The sequence below is a fragment of the Dama dama genome, chromosome 7 (assembly GCF_033118175.1).
Source record: "Dama dama isolate Ldn47 chromosome 7, ASM3311817v1, whole genome shotgun sequence".
Lineage (NCBI taxonomy): Eukaryota > Metazoa > Chordata > Mammalia > Artiodactyla > Cervidae > Dama > Dama dama.
This window is the reverse complement of record NC_083687.1, coordinates 52648548-52674493: the sequence shown is the minus strand read 5'-3', so window position 1 is coordinate 52674493 and position 25946 is coordinate 52648548. Positions and strand designations below refer to the sequence as shown.

The window sequence follows — 25946 nt, the reverse complement described above, 5'->3', positions numbered from 1 at the left end:
GGTATTGAAATCATACAGATTCTGTTCTCCTATCCCTATGGAATTATGTTAGAAATCAATACCAAAAGGTATTTGAAAATAACCCACATATTTTCAAAGTGCAATGCGACATTTACCAAGACAGCTCTTTGACTTAGCTACCGAAAGCCTCAATGAAGTTAGGCTGAAAGAAACACAGGGTGGTTGCAGAGAAGAAAGCATTTAAATGAGAAGCATTTCCTCACTATTACAGGGTACGTGCACGCACCACCCCCCACAGAACACCGCCTGCCGAGCGTGTCTGAGGGCGAGTGCAGCAGATGGTTCTAGTCAGGGCCCTTCCCAGCTCCTCGCCTGCGATCCGCGGAGGGTGGCAGAGTGGGGGCGGCGGGGAGGAAGATGGATGCAGTGGGGGGGTGGGGTTTAAATCAGAACTGACAGGTAGAGCGGCAAGGGGCGGGGCTGGATGTAAATTATGTTTGACTTTACATATAAGAGTTTTAATGTTTTATTGGTAATAAATCCACCCCCCCACCCTTAAACTGCTGTCACAACATGTATTAGTGGCTCCTGACAAACGCCTGCAACCTGTGCCATCCTGATTACACAGGAAAGGCTCTGTAAGAATTCCAAGCAATCTATCCATGTCATGCTCTGACAGCACAGAGAAGACTCTGGAGAAACAGCAAGGAAGCCTTAACACAGCCCTGGTTCCGCTGCTCAGCACCCAGCTGGTGGACCTGGGGGCCCCAAGGCAAGGAGCGGAAGTTCTCTGAGATTTAGTTATCTGGTACATAAACAGAAGGAATCCTCCAGGTATAAGAGAGTAGTCAGCAGTCTAAATGGCTAGTGTGGAGACAACACAGGAACTGTCAAGCACACACACTGTGGCCAATGATTACACTCCAGAATTAACTGTCAAGCATCTTCTCATTAGTGCCACAGCTTTAAAAGAAAAAAAGAAAAGATGAGAAAACAGTATAAGAAGCTGATTTAAATATTTCCTTATGTTACTAAAACCAAATAAGCTAGGATGCTATTTTTTAAATTACACGTGTTATGTTTATAATTGTTCTTCAAATAAGGAAAATTCAGTCACAAAGAAAGCAATCTATTTAAAAATTTTACAGCTTTTATTGTAGCTAGCAAAGAACAAAGAACAATGGAAGAGTTTGTATGCAATTTATAGCCAGCTACAAACAAATTCTTAAATACTTAAAGTAATTGCAAAGGAGAAAGGTGGGAAGGTTTTTACATGATTATTTGGGTTATAGCAATCTCTGCAGAAAACGTTTAAGATTTCCACAAGTCATATAAGGAAACTTATAAAAAGCTCACAGTAATTATTTTTAGGAATGTCTTGATTGGGGTTAAAATAAGATGATAATAAGCTTCAGAAAACAACCTTAAAAAAAAGTTTGCTACCTTGAACTTGTGAAATGCCACTAACTGGAAAAGGAATTGGGATGACTTAAAAATAATTGAACTTCTGCTAGTTATAATGTGGGAATCTTTGACTTGGGAATACAGTATTTAAATACAATAATAGCTAAGAGGAAAAGGCATGTTTTTATTAGCATGAGGTATCTTTCTCTGATATTTATAAGCTCTCGGAATAAATGATAATTCTTTCCCAAATAAAAAGTGAACAACAAAAATAGTCTGGAAATTAAAACTTTTAATTTTTTTTTGTGCCAGGTGATGAATTTGGTCTGCGCTAGTAAAGACTCAGGGAGACAGTGAAGGACAGGGGCGCCTGGCGTGCTGTAGTTCACGGGGACACAAAGAGCTGGCCAAGACTTAGCCACTGAACAGCAACAAGTAAAATTATAATGTTGCCTTTGTTTCCTTTTAAAGATAATTTTTTAAAATTTCAGTTTGTTTTCTAAAGTCATTGTCTACATTTAGCCACATTTCTCATCATAAACTCCCATTTAGCATAATTTAGAAGAGTGTGACAAACTTATTATTCCACAGATCAAACACCCAGTTCCCACTCTTCTGTATCACATTTTAAAAAAGACAGGCATCTACTACAAATCAGGATTTCAAATATTTCTTAAGAAAACTGTTATATATGAAAATCTATCAACTGATTCTTCCCAAAAATATCGTTTTGAAAAAAGACTGACATTTTCATCCTCAGCTTTTCTTACACCTAACGTTTATATTAGACAAGACGTAGCTAACATCAATACGCATAGCAGCATGGCAAAGACCTGTCATATCATCGTAGACTTTTAGGGTGGAAGAGATTTCAGAGAGCACCTAACCTAACCCTCAATCCCCAAAGCCTTACACCCCATTTCACGGATGTGCAAACTGAGGCCCAGAGAAGTTACACGCTTGGTTCCTGAGTTCTGCTTTTCATGACTAAAAAGACTCCAGCCAGCCTAAGTCCTTCTGTTTCTCATTATGAAAAAAAAATACCCTGTGCTAGTATTTAGGATGTTTTACATTTCAATATATTGATCACAAACATAAGATCAATGAGGCTTAAATCATAAAATAATTATACAATTAAAGCTGGGTTAAATAAATATGCATCTATAAATTTTCAATATAGTGAAATCCTCAGTTATCTTTCAGATTTATCACAAATTTCTAAGAGATAAACAACAAATTTTCAGCCATTAACTACGCTTAAATATGTTTTCTTAATGTCTTAATTGTCCCAACAATCAGTATTGTCATCATTACAGTGCTGTTTCATGAACATGTCTGTATATGCAATAAACTATTTTATTTAATTTTATGAAGCTCCATCGATAAAGGCCTGATGTCTCAATACAACTTAAATGAAGTACAAATTCTTCATAATGGGTTTGATGGCTGGCAACAATCATATGTCTTTCATTTAACACAGATGGAAGACTGCAAATAAAAAGTAACAGCAGTAGAATCTACAGAACTGAGAAATCACTACACACAGCGTCAGGTCACAGCACAAATACTAGACAGACAGACAGTACTTGAGCGCCGTGTGCTAACACCGGGGTGAAGACCTGCCGCCGCAGGGGAAAGGCGGCGCCCCTGAAAGCAAAGGTGGGCGCTGAGCCCCTGCCCTTCACTGTCGTGGTCTTACATGGAGAACTGTGATTGTCACCCCAGTGAAAGCTCTCAACTGTATCAGTAATTGCAAAAAAATGAGTAAGCTGAGTCAAAACTCTTTGTAAACTTCTATTTTATTATGAAAGAAGATAAAATTAACCTGCAATGCTTCTATTAAATATTTCATGAGCATATGAGCTGACATTGAGATTTCTTTTCTTTTTAAATGTGTCAAAATTCTAGTGAAATGCTTTTACTGAAAGCAGTAAATGCAATTTATGCTATTATATAAATAACAAATTTTTATGGTTTGAAATTTATCAATAAAAATCTCTGACCAGAAAACTGCATAACCAAGATATTTATGTTGTCAGTTAAAATACACATTTTCCTAAATGATATATCTATACATTCTTTCAGAATCAGGATAGCAGAATACGTTTGAAAAAAAGAAACAGAAAATTCAACGAAGCTTGTCAAAAGAGAAAATGGGAGAAAAAAATGACAAGCTAATATTTTACACCTTAGAGACTTTTCAAACTGTATTATGGATTAGTCTCTGGATCCTGCGCCAATAAAGTTGCAGCAGCAAGACTCATCATAATAAAAGATGTTCAACTGGAGAAGCAGAGCCCCTGAGCGGAAACCGAGAGAGAAGGAAGCGGGCAGAGAAACAAGCTAGAGACATGAAAGAACCCCCACATCAAATCCATGTGGAATAGTCCCTCAAAGAGCACAACTAGGAACCTAAGCGTTCAATCCAAAAATAAGGGTGCGACCTGTAAAAAAGAAAAAGGAATTTTTAAAAGTATAAATTTTCAGCCAAAATTGGACTTTGGGCATTTAAATTAAATTTACTAAATTTCCTACAGATTATGAGTCCTTCACGAAGAACAATAGTTACGTGAGAAAGTATGCTTTGGGATTACAGTCTCTCTTGTCTATCAATATAAACCATTTAAAAATGCTTTTAAAATATATCAGATTTTTTAAAAGCACAATTTAGGCATAGAATGAAAAGCTAAGCATTAAAAGGGCAAATATTTTTACAGTATAATCCTAAACAGTATACTCCATTTTATTGATCAACTAAAATGCCACCTAGTTAATTATACAGAAGATAATACAATTAAAAACAAATACTCAAGAGAAGCGGTACAAAAACTATCATTATATTATAGTACAAACTTTCAAATATCTAAGGTTTTTCAAGATTCATTTTACAAATGTAAAACCATTATGAATTATAATTAGTTATGATTCCAATAAAATTTTAAAAACCTCTATCACTCACGTAAAATCTGTTTCTCTATTTTGAAAGTGTATCAAAAATTATTTATAGAGAGCATCTTTTCTAAAATCCATTTGGAAAATTGTAAGCAAACTGAAAATTTTTAATTGTTCTACATTTAATTACTTGCACAAAATATTCACAATATTTTATCAAGGAAAACTAATGTGCTGATGCTAACCTAAAAAAATATATATACAGGTTTAAAAAGTTTTAAAACAGTTTTATTCTGTGAGATTTGCCTACTCTAGACACGATTCTTTGAAATCAAGTAGTCAGAGGAAGTGGAGTTGCAATATTGTCCTTTTTTTTGAAAAAGGTCACATAAATAATCTGCCAGGTACTCTCCCACCAAGAAAAAGCACATGCTCTAAATCTAATGATGGCCGCAGAGGGACAAATGTGTAAAATAAAGTGTACAGGCACCTGCAAATCATATTATATTCTGGCCAAAAGCTGACTGCAAACAGTACATGTCAATCTAAAACAAATCCTATACACTTCTATCTAAATCTAAAAAAATGCATTTGATTCATTGATAATGATTTATAAAGAAATTTATATATAGTTGTAACTAACTCAAACAATACAGACTTTGATGTTAAGCATTGTACGGTGTTGAAAGTTTCATCTTATAAAATTCCATCTAATTAAATTGAAAGCTCACAAAATTCTAAAATAATTACACGTTTAGGATCAAACTCAAATTTGGATTAGTTCAAATGTTTCTTAGTTCTTACATTTACAGAGCTCACACAATGAAAAAAATGAGAATAACTCAGGCCGAGCTGTTCAAACTGAAGTTAACACAATAGCTTGCTGAACTCAGAAAAGCAGAGCACACGTGTCAGCGTGTGTCTTCTTTTCCTACCGACGTGCGACAGGGTGGAACCCCTGCATCACTGACGAGTAACAGGCGGCAGCTTTGTTAGAGCGAGTCCGAGGCCGTGGCGGTGCCCGGCGGGGCCTGGTCTGTCGGCCACAGCCGTCCCGTGGTCCAGCAGCTACGCTCAAGTGAGCCTTCGTGAAGGCTGAGAAATAAATTATATTAAGTGCTGTGTTTTGAACCCAGAAATGAGGGAAGGGGCTGTTAAGATATCAAATTTACTAAAAAAATAATTATGTGAGAAATAAGTTGCTGTCACAGAGAGACTTGCCAGGCTCACGGTGTCGGAGCGGGTGGTCACGCACACCTTTGGGATCAGTGTTGTGACACGGAGATTAGGCTGGGGGGCTGGTGCGCCTGGGGCAGAGGGGAGAAGAGGAGGGCATGCAGGCAGCTTCCTGGACAGCCGCACCGTCGGCACCCACGAGGAGCGAGCTGCCGGCCTGATTCAGCAGCTTGGGACGCTTCACAAACCGCTCTTTTATAACCTGCTTCCACGTCTCACGTTTCTAATGAACACAGCTTCACTTCTGCAGACCCTCCTGCCGGTGCTCTCACCAAACTCAAATCTGAAACTTGAAAACTACCTTGGAAATTTGTGGGCAGCCACAGAAAGGCCCCGGAGAAGCAGACGCATATTAAATGTTAATTGTAAGGATGACTGTCACCTTTTATGGAGATGATGTCATTATTCAGGAATGCTAATTAAGACATTAAATGAACTGCTGATTGCAGACGCATTCTGAAGGAATCTATTTGTCCTCGTTCACTGAACAGCAAATCCAGCGTGGGGACGGGGCCATAACAGACTGCAGTTCCCTGTTCTGAAACGCTGCCTTTCAGTGAACGTTCCCATGGACTATTTGCCTGATTTCTGGACTGACACTTCCTCCTGGTATCCGGCTGCAGTGAGCAGGCGGAGCAGGCCGAGCGTGGGCCCCGCAGGCAGCAGGCTGTCCCTGGCCGCGCTGCTGGGTCCGGTCTCTCCTTGGCTGTCCCTGCCCGCCACCCCCAGCCCTCTGCCGGCTCTGGGCCGTGACATGCCTGTTGTCTTAGCTGAGTCCTGTCGTTTTCCAGGACTGGGTGACATACCTTCAAAGATTAAGCTTTCCCACCTGGGATCTGTCCAGAGAGCCAGTGAATTACAGCTTCTCACGGCCTTCTTCATCCTCCTACACCCTGGTGTTATCAACAGTGGCTTTCTTTCCTATTTTGTGTTTAACTACAGGACACAGGCGGCCGCGCTGATAGAAGTCGGTTCTCACTGTCACTCAGGACTGTTCTGCCAGGCTGACTTCCGCAGTCTGCGACACTCTGCCGCCATCTATGTGTAGCAAAGGGCACAGCACTGCCCACCCCCTCAGTTCCCCTAGCTCCAGAAACAACCCTGTCTCTGATCCGGACAGATGAGAAGCGAAGCTTCAGGAATAATCTGCTTTCTCACAAAAAAATGTAGCAGCTTCCCAGGAACCTCTATTTACTCTCTATGAAGCAAACTTCTAAAACTAGAAGAGGACTGAAATGCATTATTTAACATAAACCAAAACCAACAGTCTTTTGCATGACTGCTGTTGACAAATTTTAGCAAAAATGGCCACTTCCACAGCATTATGACAGAAAAAGAAGAGGTGACAGGAAGTTGAAGCTTTAAGTCACTTAAACAATTGCAATAATTTTGCAAAACTGCCAAATGACATGATATGGTCACTTTTGTAATATTAATATTTAATAAAAAGGAAATGTAAAGAAACAAGATTAAAAAAGTATCTACTCACATTATTTCAACTAGCAATAGCACAGATATAATCACCGAGTCTTTATCAAATGCCCCAATGCTCCCTTCCTAGGGAAGACAGAGAAACACATCAGAACCCTAGACAGCCCTCAGCCTTTCCTACGGTGCGGACTACACAGGTTCTGAAGTGTCCCAATAGATGTCAACATCAAAAAAGCAAACAAACAAGAAAACCACTCCAGGGTGAGTCATACAAGATCCTTAAGCAAAACAAACAAAAAACAAACAAAACCTTTCCTCTATGAACTTTTTAACAATAATTAATCTACTCAGTAAAGGCAGACATTGGTTATTTCCGATCAGGACTAACAAGGTTGTCAATTGTCCTAGAGAACAACCCTCGAAGGTTTAGCTTGTCAACACTACTGATTTCTAAAAGACTTTTTACTGATACAACAACTGGCACCAATGAAATGCACAGGGGAGGGAGGGAAAGGAGACTTGGAGAGAAGGCGAGCCCTGATTTACCCAACTAAACCAGGAACCCACCCTGGCCGCCCCCTGCAATGACCTCCCATTCACAGGAGCCTCACAACGGCTGTCAGCCTAACACTTGTCATCCAGCAAACACTCCACTGAAGCATCAGCACACCGACCGTGGACAGGGCTCCCTGCTGGCTCAGCTGGTGAAGGGCTCGCCCCGGCTGCAGTGCAGGAGACCCCAGGTGGATCCCTGGGTCAGGAAGATCCCCTGGAGAAGGGAATGGTTACCCACTCCAGTATTTTGGCCTGGAGAATTGTGACTGTATACAGGTTGAGCTCATCATTGAAAATTCAACATTTCCTAAGGAACTATCAAAGTGATTTTGAGCTAAACATAGTTTAACAAGCCAAACCAAGCCTATATGTGTATTTCTTTGTAAATAGAGCAAATTTATTTAAACTCATCATGAATGATTTTTTAATTGACATTCCTAAACAACATATACTTCATGTGAATGTTAGTTGAAGAATAAAATGATGAAATCTACTAATAAAGTGGAAATTTAAATTAAGTAAGTCTTGATACAATTTATTACTTGCACTGGTAAAGTATCCAGTTAATGATTTACAAAAGAACTACATTAAAAAGATATCACATGTTAAATTTCTTTGAAGTAGAAAAGATTTTATTTTATCTTACTGTACATACCAACTTCAAGGATCCAACTTTAACAAAGAGAATTTGCATTAAATTCTATTTGTACTAAAAGGATAAAGTAGAAATCTTGTTTGACACCAAGCTCTATTTGGTGCTTCAAAGGAAAAGTTAAGTTTAAATTCTTAAATTTCCAGGATCTATGGTATTAAACATAAATTCACTGGTGGCTCAGTTAGTAAAGAATCTACCTGCAATGTAGGAGAACTGGGTTTGATCCCTGAGTCAGGAAGATCCCCTGGAGGAGGAAATGGCAATCCATTCCAGTATTCTTGCTTGGAGAATTCCATGGACAGAGGAGCCCGGTGGGCTACAGTCCTTGGGGTCGCAAAAGTTGGACACAACTTAGAGACTAACCGACCACCAAACACAGGTATTATTTATGTGTACCTCTTACCTGCACATCTATTAAACACAGATTCAGATACCATATCTATGGTATTAAACAAGGCATTATTTTTGTGTACATCTTAGTTTATGCAAATTATGTACTCCAATCTAATCAGGAATCCAGAGAAAATTCTTCATTCATCATCAAAAGTCTAAAACAAAGTGTTTCATTCATAGTACCTTCAGTGACTTACTTCCTTTTTACTACTTGTGTGTATATATACATCTAAAAATTAGTATTAAGATAAAGATGTGCATTTAGCTATCTAAACTAATTTTGGCTTAACTCTGCAAAGGTAAAGTAATACTTTGGATTTTATTTAGTAAGTCACTGTTTTAAGTGAATTAAGAGTACCAAACTCAACAAACATACCTTTGTGTGGACCCCCAATCACGAGAAAAAGTCCAAACATTATTAACTGTTATCAAAATTACAATATCAACTCAGGCTAGTAAAACAGAACAATCTGTCTGAATAGGGGGAGGAGAGCTTTCATGGAGTGCTTTCTCATATAAATTCTTAAATTCTTAATGGAAAGGACTTTTAGGTAGTTTTAGATTTGAACTCAATTGCTCAGGTCTGTAACAGGCTTCCAAGGGGAGTCTGAGCCGCAGGACACCTAGGGACCCAAACACAGTGCACTGTCCACAGAAGACAAGACACTCAGCATCCCACCCCCCCACCCCCCCACCCCCGAGAACTGCAGGCACCGCCCAGCCACACTCACATGAGGGGATCGAGCGCCACCTGCACAAACATTACATCGTAAGTGAAAAGGGCTTTTGTGCTGCAACTTCACCTCGTAACAAACTAAAGAGGCTAAACATCACAGGGACTGAGTGGAAACAGGATCCATCAGCAAGAAGTGAAGACGAGAACAAAAGCAGAAAAACGCAGCTTCCCCAGGTCACCGGGGGCTCAGCATCGCCCAGACCGCAGCTCCGTGTGACCGACCCTCTCCTCCCATCTCTTCCCTCCTCCCATTTCTCCAGAAACAGACGCGTTATGTCCGCGTGGACGCCAGGTCAACGCACAACAAACCTCACTCGTTCCCAGGGCCTCACGGCCGCACTGAGAAGAACCCCCACCCAAAAGACACCTTCACAATTTCAGTGTTGACAATTTGCTGACATATCGGAGTGATTTTATGTCACACTAAGCACATATGAGAGTTATACGTGAAAATATAAAAACTATCTTTAAACCTTATAAAATATACAAGGCTGTATCAACTTGCACATCTACCAATCAAAATAAGTTATCTTCAGAGACCCAACATGGAATTATGATTTGTATATGCTAAAATAGTGGGGTTTCCCTGATGACTCAGCGGTAAAGAAGCCACCTACAATGCAGGAGATGCAGGTTCGATCCCTGGGTCAGGAAGATCCCCTGGAGAAGGAAATGGCAACCCACTCCAGTATTCTTGCCTGGGAAATCCCATGGACAGAGGAGTCCATGGGTTGTAAAACAGTCTGATACTACTGACCTGGCTTAAAACTCAACATTAAAAAAAAATAAGATCATGGCATCAGGTCCCATCACTTTATGGCAAATAGAAGGGGAAAAAGTGGGAAAAGTAACAGATTTTATTTTCATGGGCTCCAAAATCACTGCGGATGGTGACAGCAGCCATGAAATGAAAAGCTCCTTGGAAAGAAAGCTATGACAAACCTAGACAGGGTATTAAAAAGCAGAGACATAGCTTTGCTGACAAAGGTCTGTATAGTCAAAGCTATAGTTTTTTCCTAGTAGTCATATGAGGACAAGACTGAGCAACTTTCACTTTCACTTTTCACTTTCAAGGATTCCAGAGTTGGTCCATAAAGAAGGCTGAGCACCACAGAATGATGCTTTCCAATTGTGGTGCTAGAGAAGACTCTTGAGAGTCCCTTGGACTGCAAGAAAATCAAAGCAGTCCATTGTAAAAGAAATCAACCCTGAGTATTCATGGGAAGGACTGATGCTGAAGCTGAAGTTCCAATACTTTGGCAACCTGATGTGAAAAGCCAACTCCCTGGAAAAGCGGTATGCTGGGAAAAACTGCTGGGAAACCACGACATGCTATGGAAGACTGAGGGCAGGAGGAGAAGGGGGCAACAGAGGATGAGATGGTTGGATGGCATCACGAATCAACGGACATGAGTTTGAGCAAGCTCCGGGAGATGGTAAAGGACAGGGCAGCCTGGCATGCTGCAGTCGATGGGGTTGCAACGAGTCGGACACAACCTAGCGACTGAACAACGACAAGCAAATAGGAACATCAGGAAGAAGCCCTTGGAGAGGGCAGGTCTGTCGCTGCCTGTGGCCTGCCCCGCCCCTGCCGCGCCCCCTCCACCCCCAGCCTCACCCCTGCACTGGCCGCTCCATCTCCCGGGCCCTGCACGGCTGCCTGGCTGCTCCGCCAGCCCCTTGGCTCACAATCGGCCCTGCTTCCTGCCCGCTTCCTGGGCTGGACGTCCCACCAGGAGGACAATCGGACTCGGCCTCTCGCTCCCATGTCCAGCTCTGCCACAAGGGCCGCAGAGCTGGATGAGGAAGCCCTGCCCCCAGGCCCCCGGGCCCAGGCACCTTCAGGCACGTAGGCCTCCTGGCTGTCCGGAGACAGAATCAAACAAATGGCCCACAGAGTCGAGAAGGAAATAATAAAGATAATTCAGGAGTCAGAAAACAAGCACAACGGATGAAGCTATTCAACATGAATGAGAGAAAGTCAAAGAAAGACTTTATAATGGTCTTGAACACTGAGAAGGGATTTGAAAATACTTCCCAAAACTAAAAAGAGAAGAGTCAAATGACTTTCTGTCTCCACAAACACACAAGGAAAAAAAAAAAGTTTAAGAGGAAACTTCTACATGTGGGGAAAGAAAGTCTTTAAGGTGAGGACTATTTTACATTAGAATTATCACTAAATGGAGATCATCTTTGTCTATGATGGTCTTTAAAATAAATTACCAAATATGAAGATCTGAGTTCTGGATTTGTCAGTAACCAAACGGAGCAGCAGGTAGCTTCACTTATAAAATGAAAATCTTATTAAATTATTTATAAAGCTCATTTCAGCTCTAGCATTCCATAATTGCATAATCTTCATTTTTAAACAATAATAAAGGCAATTCCAACATGACATTGTGAGATCACAGGGCCTCACTGGGCTTGACTCCCTGTGGAAAGATCCCATCCAACAGAGTAGCTTCAAGAATGAACTGAGATTATCAAAAAAGCTGCAAGGAATGGTGGAAAAACCCCAAGTCACAGCAGTAATGGATGTTGATTAGATGAGAAATTCAAGACAGAAGTTACTGAAACATATTATTTATACAGCAAAAATTTAAGAACAATAAAGCAGGCTCCTAAACACCACCGCCCCCCCCCCAAGATGGGCAGGCCCGTACAATACCGGGTCATTTGTTCCTACTGGGGTGATGTCACCACAGTGGGTTTAACTACTTTTAATAACTAGTACATTTTGGTCATCTGTCACTTGCTCCTACATTAGATCAAATCAGCCTCTCGATGACCTACACTACATGAGTCATAATTTTTCTGTTTATGATTCAGAAAAATGTCTTCAGTCAGTATTTCCCAGCCTACTGTGGGTTTCTTCCAAGAACCAATTTCATCCTCATTGGTTTCCTACAGGAAACCAGACCAACTTCCTATTATTTTATTTTCCTCACTTTTAGCATACCATAGCCCACATCAGATTAACTGGGAGTGGGAGTGAGAGAAGACTGTTCTGCGCAAAGAAAGGCCAGCACAGCATCACCCCGTCCGGAGGTCACGGATTCGGATGAGACACAGTGTGTGCTGGCGTCAGAGCCTGCTTTCTGTGGGACGCCAGACCAAGTGAGAAAAGTATTCTAATCAACTTCTTACAGACATTACACTCTCAGAAAGAACTTTTGTTTAAAAACTATTGTCCATGAATACAATAAATTCTACAACATTGGTTCATACAGAGAAATTAATTATAAGGAACAAAATACATGTTTTCCATCCCAACCCAGTAACGAGCAGCTAGGAGAACAGGGAGGCAGCTGATGACTGGTACGCAGAGCCGTGGAGTGGGGGGCGGGAGGGGCCAGGAGCCACCGCCATGGTCTGTCATCACCAGCCGCCTCAGGCGAGCCCTCCCCACACCCGCTCTGTGCATCATTAATAACCATCTGACTCCTGAGATCACAGAAGGAAGAGTGCATGCAACATGGGCTTTCCAAGGGCACTGTGACCATGGCCTGCACTCACCTAGCTCTCCAGAGCACCGGGGATGCCAGGAAGTAAGTGCTGTCACTGGCCACACACTGCTCAGCAGAACATGTCTGAATATGGAGGATTCTGCTGTGAACATACATCAGATTACCCTTAGACTCCCTCCATCCTCCTCATTTCTGAGGGCAAGTACCATTTCAGGCTTTACAAGCTCTCACCGTCATTATCTGACAGGGAATTTATACCAAATCCAAAAGCTATGCACTGCTAAAGGAAGAATGCATTTAAGGTGCATATCACACAGAGATAAACCAAGAGCAGCAGCTCTCAAAGGGAAGCCCCTCGACAAGATCGGCATCGCTGGGACACATCCTGGAAGGGGAGGACCCTGCAGACCAGACCCTCTGGGGAAAGACCCCAAGCCTACGGCTGATGCTGAGGTGGGCCCTCCTCAGGCCAGGAAACTTCTAGAGAAGAAACCACTCAATGTGGATTTCCCTCCTGACCCTTGTCTCACATAGGCTTCACTGAGCCGTTCCTGAAAGTCACAAACCGCTCCTAACCTAATGGCCAAGGTCTCGAGCCTGGTCCTCTCTCAGCCTGCAGACACCCTCCTGCCTGAGAGGGCAGGGTTTGCTGACTTGTCACATAATTCCACCCTCCTGCCTCCCCATCCCATCCCCTTGTCATCCCTGACACCTACCCTCTCCAGTCTAAGTGCTCCCTTCCCTGAGGATCAGTCTTCATCCTCTGTCTCCACCTGCTGCCTTGGCTTCAGCCTCTCAAGAATCCTTAGGACTGAACTCCAAATCTTTCTCCAACCTCACAACATACTTTAAATTACCTTTGACCTGCATTACCTGAGTATCCCTCAAGTCCTGGTGGTAGAACATGCCTGGGAGGACCCCTCACACCCCCACCCGCCTCAGCAGTCCCTCCTCGAACACCTGCTTCCAGCACCGCGACCACCAGGCCCCACGTCTTGACGGCAGCGGGTCAGCCTCACCAGGCCTCCCGCTTCACCCGCCTCACGCCCAGTTCGGCTGCCACCACCTTCACCCAACAGCGCCCTGCACTTCTGAAGCCCCACCTCCACTCACCTCTGAATCTGTCTCCTGTTCAGAAACAAGGAGCTCATCCATGCTGCTTTTATTCAATGTAATTCTAGAAGTCCTAGCCACAGCAATCAGAGAAGAAAAAGAAATAAAAGGAATCTAGATGGGAAAAGAAGAAGTAAAACTGTCACTGTTTACAGATGACATGATGCTATACACAGAAAATCCTAAAGATGCTACCAGTAAACTGCTAAAGCTCATTAGAGAATTGAGTGAAGCTGCAGGAAACAAACCTGTTACATTCCTACACACTAACAATGGAATATCAGAAAGAGACATTAAGGAAACAATCCCGTTTACCATCACATCAAAAAGAATAAAATACCTAGAATAAACCTACCTAAAGAGGCAAAGGACCTGTGCTCTGAAAACTGTAAGACACTAATGAAAGAAATCAAAGACAGCACAAACAGATGGAGAGATATATTCTTGGACTAGAAGAAACAACACTGTCAAAATAACTATATTACCCAAGGCAATCTACACATTCAATGCAATCCCTATCAGATTACCAATGGTGTTTGTCACAGAAAAGAATTTTTTAAATTTGTATGGAAACACAAAAGTCTCTGAACAGCCAAAGCAATCATGCGAGAGAACAGAGCTGAAGGAATCACACTGAGCAAAAGATGTGCAACATCACTAAATATCAGGGAAACGCAAATCAAAACTACAGTGAGGTATCAGTTCACAACAGTCAGAATAGCCATCATCAAAAAGTCTACAAACAGCAGATGCTGGAGAAGCTAGTACACTGCTGGTGGGAACACAAATTAGTGCAACCAATATAGAAACTAGTATGGAGGTTCCACAAACTGAAAAAAAGAAGAGCAAGTGATCCAGCAAACCCACTCCTGGGCATACGTTCAGGAAAGATGAAAACTCTATTTCAAAAAGATACATGCACCCCAATGTTCATTGTAGCACTATTTACAATAGCCAAGACTTGGAAGCAACCTGTGTCCATCAACAGACGAATGGATAAAGAAGATGTTGTACGTATATATAAATGGAATATTAGACATAAAAAGGTGAAATAAAGCCATTTGCAGAGACATGGATGATCCTACAGAGTGTCATATTAAGTGAAGATGGCCAGAGAAAGGCAAAAATCATATGAAATCACTTGAATATGGAATGTAAAAAAATGATACAAATGAACTTCTTTACCAAAAAGATAGACTCACAGACAGAGAAAACAGATTTATAGCTACCAACAGGGATAGCAGGGTGGCAAGGTGAGAGATAAATTAGGAGTTTAGGGAATTAATTATGGAATTAATTAATAATTACGGAATTAACATACGCACACACTACATATAAAATAGACAACAAAAATCTGCTGTACAGCACAGGGAACCACATTCTATTGTAAATTAACTACTTCAATTTAAAAAGTGGCTAATTAAAATTTCTGGGCTCCAAAATCACTGCAGATGGTGACTGCAGCCATGAAATTAAAAGACACTTACTCCTTGGAAGCAAAGTTATGACCAACCTAGACAGCATATTAAAAAGCAGAGACATTACTTTGCCAACAAAGGTCTATCTAGTCAAGGCAATGGTTTTTCCAGTGATCATGTACGGATGCGAGAGTTGGACTATAAAGAAAGCTGAGCACCGAAGAATTGATGCTTCTGAACTGTGGTGTTGGAGAAGACTCCCTTGGACTGCAAGGAGATCCAACCAGTCGATCCTAAAGGAGATCAGTCCTGGGTGTTCACTGGACAGACTGATGCTGAAGCTGAAACTCCAATACTTTGGCCACCTGATGCGAAGAACTGATTCATTGGAAAAGACCCTGATGCTGGGAAAGATTGAGGGCAGGAGGAGAAGGGGACAACAGAGGATGAGATGGTTGGATGGCATCACCGACTCGATGGACATGGGTTTGGGTGGACTCCGGGAGTTGGTGATGGACAGGGAGGCCTGGTGTGCTGCGGTTCATGGGGTCGTAAAGAGTCAGACACGACTGAGCGACTGAACTGAACTGAATTAAAAAAGAAAAAAAAAACACATAGAGGCCACTCAAACCCAGCCCAGCGCCCCACCTGCCCACCTCCCATTTCTCCCAGCACACTTCTCACTCAGCTTACCTGGGACGCACATCATGTCACAAACATGTTCCACGTTCTGACTCTCAGCCTTGTATTTTTACCTCGATTTCAACTACCTGCTCCCACTAACAGTGTCTGTCAACTCCTCCCTGAACCTCCCTGACACCATGCACGCTTTCCTGAGACTGAGATCACCTATCTCTAAAGACCCAAGGATGTCAGCGCCCGCCTCTGTCATCCGTGAGAAAGCCAAGAACCCCTGTGGCGGAGGTGGGTGCTCTACTCTGCCATGCACGCAATTGCCATTGAAGGGCTAACCTATTTTACAAGCCAAAATTCATCTCCAATTAAGCACCATTTCTGCCCATTAGCTGGCCTTTAGGCGAAGCAGACAAAACCCAATAAAAACAGACAAACTTCATGTAGGGCCACTTGGAGGAAATCAGCTAAGCCCCTGCGCTCTCTGTACGCACAGCCCGGCCACTCTGGGGTGCTAAGCAGACACCCCAGGACCGGCATGTATGGAAAGCATACCGGACTTTCTGAACTAATTACAAAGATGTTTTAGAGAAAGGAAAAGACTGACTCATTTAAGGCTAAAATGACAGGGGAAATCCTTATATATGTAAGTCTATAAAATACCCTGCATCTTCCCACCATTCCACCTTATGACTTCTAGAGGTGATGAACCATCTATTAAACACCATCACAAAGGAAACGTCTTAATCTAAAGGAAGCTGAGTAACAGAGTATTCATTCCAAAACATTCTACTTTGTCTGGAGACAGCAAGAAACCTAGAGATAAATTACAACGTGAAGATGGACAGGCTGTCTCAATGCAGGATAAAGTCTTCACTGCTGGAGTGGCAGTTACTGCTTCTCTAGAGGAGAGGGGACAGGCCCTGAAGGCACAGTATGCCGGAGACACCTTTTCAGATGGAAAATACATTCAGAATCACTTAGAAAAATAACTTTGCTCTCAAAAGACAAGACTTTGACATGTTCCACAGCCCAGAGCTTAAGCGTGGATATAGAACAGAATCATCAGAAACTAAGAAAGGAAACAAGAAACCTTCCATGACAGCACAGACAGGTAAAGAAGTATTCTTACTGGTGGACTGGTTGCCATCCTCCAAAGTTAACATCTTGGAGAAAAATGTGCTGGGAAGGTTTATGCTCAAATTTTAATTCCGGCGTCAATAATGAGACTGGGCTTTCTACTTGCTTCTCTTACTATGTTCTACCCTTGGTTTCATTGATCTAGTCTATAATTTCTTCCTTAAACTGGAAGAGATTATAAAACAGGCACTTAGTTTCATTTCGCCCCAAGCTGGGGGTGTGGAGAAACAGCAACCACCTCAAACACTTTCTGAAGCAAGAATTCCAGGTTTACCGATGAAACAGCCAAAAATGCTGATCGAGTTTCTGTTCCCTTTATTTTGGGGGAGGGGGCTGCTTTAACTTGGAGTTAGTTGCTTGTATTTCTAAGCTCCAGTAACTACCCTGATTAAACACATATCTAAAAAGAGGCATACCATCCCTGGCTGCGGATCTCACCCGGACACAGCAGCAGAAACTGGAGTCAAGCAGACTGCCAGAACCCTGGGGGTGGCTCCTCAGGTTTACTGTGACTTGTTCCAGAAAGACCCTTCTCTAAGGAGAGGTAGACAGACACCCAGAGAGTCTGCCTGAATCAACGGAAAGAAGTCAGCACAAGCTATGTGTGTCACAACAGGGAGGACAAGAGTCCAAACAGAGTTTTTCTCTCAGTCATTTTTACTACTCACAGGAAAACGTTAATTCCATTAATTCTGACATATTGGCACTCAAAAATACTATTTTCTCAGCCAGTAATATCATCACCACCAAAAATTAATATTAAAATGGAAGTTTTATTGACTTAATTTTCCAACATTTGAACAAAAGACTTCATTCACAATGTGAGTTAAGGTAGCAGAAAATACATCCAAGTGGGGTTCGTGACTGTAAGATCAACCCCAAAGAAATGAATACTTTTATTCTAATGTCATCAGTAAGATTTAATAGACTGTTCAGTAACAGAGAATATACTTTTTAAAAATGTATTAGCATTTCCATTAGGATTCTTAATACCCAAACTAGTGCGAAGAATTAAAACTTGAGGACTGGGACTAGTGGTTTTAGAACCGCATTAAGAAGTGCTCATTTGCCTTATTGTACAGCAGAAAGCAACACAACATTGTAAAGCAATTTTCCCCCAATTAAAAGTAAATTTAAAAAAATAAATTAAAAGACACGAAAGGAAAAAAAGCAGGAGCAACAGAAAAAAGTAAAATGCAGGACTCAGGATAGAGCAGAGAAAGCACGCCACGGCATGCTCACCTTGACGTGGCTCTGGGCTCCGAGGTTGTAGATCTCGGTGGGCTTCACCTCGTTGATGATCTTCACGAGGCAGGTGCTGTCGGTGAGGTCGCCGTAGTGCAGCTTCATGTCTGCAGAATCGAAACACACACCGTGAGAGGGAAGGGAGTAGTAACGTGCCTTCTGAAAACCTGAGAACCAGACCAGTTCTGGGGTGGCAGTCCGTGACTGTCAGTCTGAAAAGAAACTAAACGGCAGAGGTCCACATTTGTTGCCACGTCTACACAGGATTTGTAAAAACTTTGATGAGCTTTCTTTAAAAACACAATCATGACAGATGTTACACAATTAATGTATCTTATGGCGCCTGGGTGACTGTGAGACATGTCACAAAAGAATGAGATTCAAAGAAAATCTGGAAATAAAGTGTACACTCTCAAAAGAAATCTGTAACATACTGGTGGTGGTGAGGACGGCTCTATTCAGAAACTTCCATCCAGTCCTTCATAAACACCAGTCCTGAAGCCACTGTGGAATGCTTGACGTGGGCCATGGCTGATTAAAAGACATCTAGAGTGTTCTGACCCCAGATCTCAGCCGATTCCCACATGGACTTCCCGGCTGTAAACAGGTGACACAGGCCAGTTGGCAACCTATTCACTTGATATTTTCCTTACTTTTACATTTTGGTCTACAGCTAAATCCAATGGCAGTACATTTCTGCATTTTGCACAAAACGATGATAATTTTCGGGAAGGCTTCACTGAAAAACCTAAGTATTAAGATGGAAAGACAACTAGCAGGTCATCTTCCTGATGACATCAGTGCCTGTGCAATGAACCCAAACCTTCCAATATTCAGGGCCTCGACGTGAGTACAGGCTCCTGGAGGGTCTCTGTGGGCGGGTGGTACCCATGTCCTCATCACGCCTATGTCTCCCACATGCTGTGGGCCGTGATAAAGTCAACCTCTCTCTGCCTCCACCAGCAAAACAGACTCATTCATGACCCCAGGAACTGCTGCCAAGGTCAGATGAGAAAACTGGGATGTCAACTTGCAAATGTGTCACCGAAAACAGCACACAACTGTAGAGACTAACAACTGCCTGTAGAGCTTTACACATATTTCTGACTGCCATCTGCCTTTGGACCTGTCCTCTCCAATCATTTTTAAAATTAATGTACCAAAGATGGCTTGACTTGATTAAACTAGACCAAACGTGCAAAGCAGAGGTGGGTTCTGTGGGGCTGATCTGACTCCAGGGCATGGGGACACCTGGAGATGGAGCTCAAAGGCTAGCCTGCGGGCTCTCAGGCAGCGCCGCCTGCCAGGCCCCTGGGCACAGCCTCAGCACAGTGACCCCACGGCCCAGGGCCGCAGGCAGGCAGGGAAGGGCTTCAGAGCGAGCAGACGGCAGTCAGGGGTGTGATGGGCTTTGAGGAGAATGACATTTGAAAACACCTTACCGTAATATAGGAAGTTACACAGAAAGAGTTTAGAGACAGAGAACAGCTTACTTCCTTCAGTGTGAGCCTGGGGGTTCTTATACAGATGCTCGATTCGGCCAGTATTGAACGAACTGGATCGCCGTACAATTCCATGGACCTGCATTTTTATCAGGTGGAAGGAAAAGGCTAAATTATAAATCAGCAATGAAGATTGACTAGACACTCAGGTTATTCTGCTAACATTCAGCTTTTTGAAAAAAACACGTAACTGGGATGTACAGATATTACTTTGAATTAGTAGAAATAATTCCACCACTTGCTCTTCCCCCAGCCCCTGCCCATCACCTGCAGGCACCTCCCTCCATCCCTTTCCAGTGTTTTTACTTCCAATCTCAACGAAAGTATTTAGATAATGACGTGACTTCACAGTGAGCACTTAGCTGTAGATACTCAAGTGTCTCCTTTCTCAACCACACACACACACACACTCTGTTAATCCTACTGCTGACAAAAACATCTCTTCCATTTGGAACTGAAGACAGACCCTGTGAGGCTGCATCCATCGCAAGCCTGGCCCGCCCCTCAGACTGGAACATGAGGTCAGGGCTCTGTGCCTCCTGGCCTGGCACCCCTGAGCGCTGCAGCAGGCACTGGCATCTAAGTAAACACACATCTCCACTCATGAGAGAACTGGGGAGCAGCTGATATTATGCAGTCATGTGGAAAAGCTAAGAAGGCTAAGGAGTTCAGGGCAGGGACAAGACTGAGGTCCTACAGGATTTAAGACATGAAGGAAACTCAAAGGAAGGGAGGGTTTTTTTCTTTCAGTCTTTATCTTTGACTTAACCATGACAAGTGTGAGGGGGAAGAAAGTAGTTGGAACCAGAATGCATACCTGTCCGACACTGAAGAAAAGACTGTTTGTGTCAGACACATTAGAGAAATTGTTCAAGACCTGCTCTCACTTCCTCCTCCGTGCTGCCAATGCTAATACCAGCTTATGTCACCGGCTGCCCACGTTCCAGTTCTCCTGGTGGCAGTTTTAATCCTTCTCTTATTTTAGAAGAGTTCGTTCTACGTTGGGTAGTTTCATTTGCAGCTGAATACACTTCTATATTTTAACTCAATCGTTTTCTGTCTATTTCAAACAAGAATTAATCCTTGGAGTGACTCAAATATTCCTAGTGTGGGGGGGTGGGGAGTTATAAGCACATAAGACTTTCTTTCAAAGAGAAAGAAATGTCATCATCATTTTACATGGCATACATGAAAAACTGGCTTCTGCAAAGTGTACAACACACACACAATTAATAATTCTGCTGGTCAGATGCTTCATCCAAAGAGCTAAAACCACACTATTTCCCAAAAGAGCTAAAACCAAACAAGTTTGTAAACATGAGAATATTTTAAGACAGGAACGTCACAAACTTGGTTGACATTTCAGGAAGCCAACAGTAAAATCTAGGAAACATTACATTGAGATTTGGGTATACAAACCCCTTACTTAAGGGCTTCCCAGGTGGGATTAGTGGCAAAGAACCTGCCTGCCAATGCAGAAGACATAAGAGACGCAGGTTCAATCCCTGGGTCGGGGAGATCCCCTGGAGGAGGGCGTGGAAACCCACTCCAGTATTCTTGCCTAAAGAACGTCATGGACAGCGGAGCCTGGTGGGCTGCAGTCCATGGGGCTGCAAAGAATCGGACATGACTGAAGTGACCTAGTACGCACACATACACACACACCCATTACTTAATTTAAAAGTAGAGAAAATTCTACTTACACTAAACCTTGAATTAATTCAACCTCATAGTCTCCAATTTTTCAAGTTGTTAATGACAAAGTTCAGCTACTCTATAAACCTAATAAACTTTGTTTAATAAAAACCAAGTTCACATGTATACTTATACATATCAAAACTGGTATTTACTACCAAAGTTACTTCTGAAATACATAGATCTCAGATGTAAGTTGAGCTTTATTTAATAGAATAGAGGGAAATTTTTAAGTTCTAAAAACAGATAGTTTAGTTTTGACAATGAAAAACTATAAATAATATGATTTAGTCTTTTTCTCTTGAAGGCTGATCTCTGGATAAGTCACATATCTCACCCCAAAGCAAAGAGAAATGCTATATACATATACATTTTATATCAACATGAAGTGAAAGTATAAGTCACTCAGTTGTGTCCGACTCTTTGTGACCCAGGGACTATACAGTCCATGGACTTCTCCAGGCCAGAATACTGGAATAGGTAGCCTAACCCTTCTCCAGCGGATCTTCCCAACCCAGGAACTGAACCAGGGTCTCCTGCATTGCAGGCGGATTCTTTACCAGCTGAGTCACCAGGGACACTCTTTATATAAACATAAAGGACTGTTAAAAATATTCAATGACATTGATGGACCCAGTATGAAAATCAGACAATTACACAAAGTCACAGCAAGTAAAGAATTTAGGACTTTACTGCCACACTTACAACCAAAAGCATTAAGCACTAGTTTGGGGCTTTAAAAAAAAAAACAAAACTGTGTTTTAATTTCCCCTCACTCCCAACTCTTGGTATGTGTATATAGGGGAAGAAAGACTGCCAAATGTTTAATCCATGACAGCAGGTATTATTCTAAGAACTAATGAAAGCTGAGTCTGTCTACTTCTGAGACAGGTGAAATGCAAACTTTAAGACAAGCCAAAATGTGTGCACATTGGATAATCTAGTTAAGAATTCGAGATTAGTGGCTTTTTCTTACAGAAGGGATGTATTTAATAGGTAGGATTTTCTGTTTGTTTTTATAAGGATTTTTGGAGAAAAAGAAATGAGTGAGGAAACCAAAGTGAAAAGATGAATGAGCTAACTTTGAATAAATTTAACCAAAATTATTAAAGTACAGAAGTTCAAAAACAAAATTTCTAAAAATCTGAGGGTGTTAAATGGAAGTCAGCATTTCTGAAAAACAAAAAAAGTGATGAAAAAGAAAATATCAAGTTCTCACAATGTCAGAACAAAGCTGGTTTGACTTCAAATCCAAGAGTCAGATTAGGCTGTATAACACAGAAATGCTGATTAACTGACCACAATCAATTGACTGACCACAGTCAAGAAAATAGAAAGCCATCGCCACTGTATTTTTAAATTCTCCACGTCGCGGTTTCTCCTGAAGTAATTAGTCCTCCAGAGGCTGCTTGAGGCGCCTGCCTTTGAGAAGCCGGATGACTCTATACCGTCAACTGCCAGCACGCACGGGCCGCGACCGCGCACGCACGTGCAGAGGCCGGCACATACGGGCAGCAGCCGCGCACGCACAGGCAGCGGCCGGCACATAGACGGGCCGTGACCGCGCACGCACGGGCCGTGACCGCGCACGTACGGGCAGAGGCCGGCACATATGGGCAGCGGCCGCGCATGCACAGGCAGCGGCCAGCACATAGACGGGCAGTGACCGCGCTCGCACGGGTCGTGACCGCGCACGTACGGGCAGAGGCCGGCACGCACGGGCAGTGACCGCGCTCGCACGGGCCGTAACCACGCACGCACAGGTATTGGCCTGCACATAGACGGGCAGTGCCCGCGCACGCGCGGGCCGTGATCACGCGCATACAGGCCGTGCCCGTGCACAGACTGTCCTCTGCGGAGTGAAAGCACGGCGCACTCACAGCCTCTCCAATCGTGACTCCCACCCACAGGCCAGGGTGCTGCCGAGACCACACGGCTAGCACGTCGGCCTGTGGAGGGCAGACGTGGTCATCAGGCCAACAGCCAGCACAGTGCAGAGTCAAAGCCACGGAAAGCTTGGCCTCTTCGCACCGAGGCCTCGAGGATTTCCAGCAACTCAGAAGGAAGGACCCACAGCTGAGGAACTGATGCTCGGGAGCTGGTCCTAGCAGACAGCCCCCGGGGCCTGCACAGCCCACGCCAGCGCTTCTCTCCTGAGGCTCCCTGGGGATGGCTCCTCTCAGGCAGGGACACCGCGCTCACCTGTCCTCTGTTTATATTCTGAGTCCCTGTGCCCCTGTCACCGAGTGGAGCAATATAGGTTGTCCACATACTCCGAGATGCAGCTTTTCAAGGGTTTGACCGTGTCCTTCATTTTTCTGGTTTCTCTGTATTTCTGCACAAATAGGTACAAAAGCATATTGTTGGCTTATCTGCTAACGACGATGCCAGGAAGGCACCTGAAACCAGGTACCTTCACAGGAAGCTTCACTCCTCTGGTTTCCTTTTCCCTCATGATGAAAAGAAGCAGGCGCAGGGCTGGGCCCTGGTCAACGTCACACTCCTGCCCTTCCCTGGTGCGGTGACAGGTGGGACCAAGGGCCTCCTGCAGAGGCTGCGTCCGTCGGCTGGTCGGCACCAAGCTGCACGCCCTGCCTTTCCTATGAGGGTCAGCCCACAGGCCTCTGGGCGCCTCTGCACGGTTGCCCACGTGTGTCTCACCGGCTCTTCACCGTGATCTGGGGGACACGGGTACACAGTTCCTAAGTCTCCAAGAGGCCGTGGAGCTGGCAAGTGGCAGGAAAGGATAAAGACTCAGTCCTGCGTGGGGATGGCCAGGGGCTGCCTTGGAAGGCCTGGCTCACCCCCTGCTCCAAGTTGGCTGGCACGCTACAAAGGGGCAAATTGCCCTCTGCACTTTAACAATGTGTAGAATTAAATCTGTAAAGGTTAAAGGGAGATTTTCTACAAAACCTGAGAATTATTGGCTTTTCTCATCACAAGATGACACCTGCAGACATCCTGTAAATAATGAACACAGGCTAGATCTGCTCTCTTTATGACCACTCAATGTCTCTGTGTGTGTGTGTGTGTGTGCGCTCAGTCACTCATGTCTGACTCTTTGTGACCCCATGGACTGTAGCCTGCCAGGCTCCTCTGTCCATGGGATTCTCCAGGCAAGAATACTGGAGCTGGCCTTTTCAATACTGGGTTGCCATTTCCTTCTCTAATGATACCATATATAACATAACTAAAATGCTCTGCTTTGCAGAATACAAATTGCTCACTCAATTATTACAGGAATCCATGTATATGAACATGTGTGTACATGTGTATTTCTATAATTACATTTGACCTATCTTGATGGCATTACAAGATGTAGAACTAGTTATTATTTGATAAGGGCACAGAAGGTTTAATCATATCTGCTCCTAATTAAAGTCTAAGAGTTAAAGTTCTCAAAAAAGATTATGAGTTACAATAAAAAAAAAATTCCTTTTCTTCAAATCCTGCTGGTGCTTAGCTGCCAGATTCCTTGCTATTGCTTTTCCATTGGTCCATGGTGCACATTTTTTAAACCGCACCTGCCATTGGAAAAATGTGGCATCCCAAATTATTCATGTAAACACCCCCGAATCAGGTGGGAACATGTGGGCCGCTACTCATGATTCTGTTCACTGCAGAGCACAAGTCTCTAGAGAGGTGCATATCCAAAAACTGTTCTTAAAAAGGGGAAGGTGTGCACACGGAGCTACACCCATTTCACATATAAAATTCCTGTTTGTTTTGGGGAAAACAAACTTCCAAGCAAACTTGGAAGGAGGAGAAGGAGAAGAAAAGGAAGACGAGGGCAAGAGCAGCAAATGCAGCTGCCACGCGTGCTGCCCCGACCCACTGGCCAAAGGGCTGGAAAGCCGGCATCCTGAGGTCAGCTCTGCCGCTCAGGCTGGGGGGCACCATAGCTGTTACTGCTCAGTGCAAATCAAGGGGCTTCACTGGGAGCGGGACATTTTTGTGTAGCACACGACCTCATAAAGTCACCCGAGAAGGGCACGGCGGGCCTGGCTGCCGGTTTATCTGAGAATGTGGGGAACGTGCAGAGCAGGGAGCCGGGAGGGGGGCCGCCCGCGTTTGCCAGCAGATAAACTGCACAATGGGCTGGCGCGGGGACAGGCCCGGGGGCTCATTCCGCCCCTGCCTCCTTATCAGGGTTTCCGTGGAAAACACGCACAGAGGAAACAGAGGAAGCAGGAGGCCGCGGAGTCCGCGGGATTCCACTGGCCCAGGGACTCACCTCGTAGCCCTTCTCCAGCAGGAACTCAGCCAGGTAGGAGCCGTCCTGGAAGACAAGGAAGAGGGACAACGTCAGACCCACCGCAGTCACGACCAAGGTTTGAGAACAGGCTTTCAGGGGCTCTGTGTACGTAAACAAGGCCCACAGCACCCGATGAGAAAAACGATGCAGACGACATCCGACGTGAACACTGTGCGCTGCTCTGCTGTCCTCCAGGCCTTCCCATAGGCGGGAGC

At 43.6% G+C, this 25946-nt stretch overlaps 1 protein-coding gene across 1 annotated transcript in view; it reads right to left on the bottom strand.

The window, feature by feature from the left end:
* The window catches only part of GMDS (GDP-mannose 4,6-dehydratase), a 432217-nt gene that overhangs the window by 314864 nt on the left and 91407 nt on the right, over positions 1-25946 (bottom strand). Inside the window, exons 2-4 of the mRNA XM_061147748.1 lie at positions 25711-25755; positions 19773-19860; positions 18277-18386 (exon numbers count right to left, since the gene is read on the bottom strand). Of these exons, the coding sequence (XP_061003731.1) occupies positions 18277-18386; positions 19773-19860; positions 25711-25755 (243 nt within the window). The remainder of the gene's footprint in view (positions 1-18276; positions 18387-19772; positions 19861-25710; positions 25756-25946) is intronic.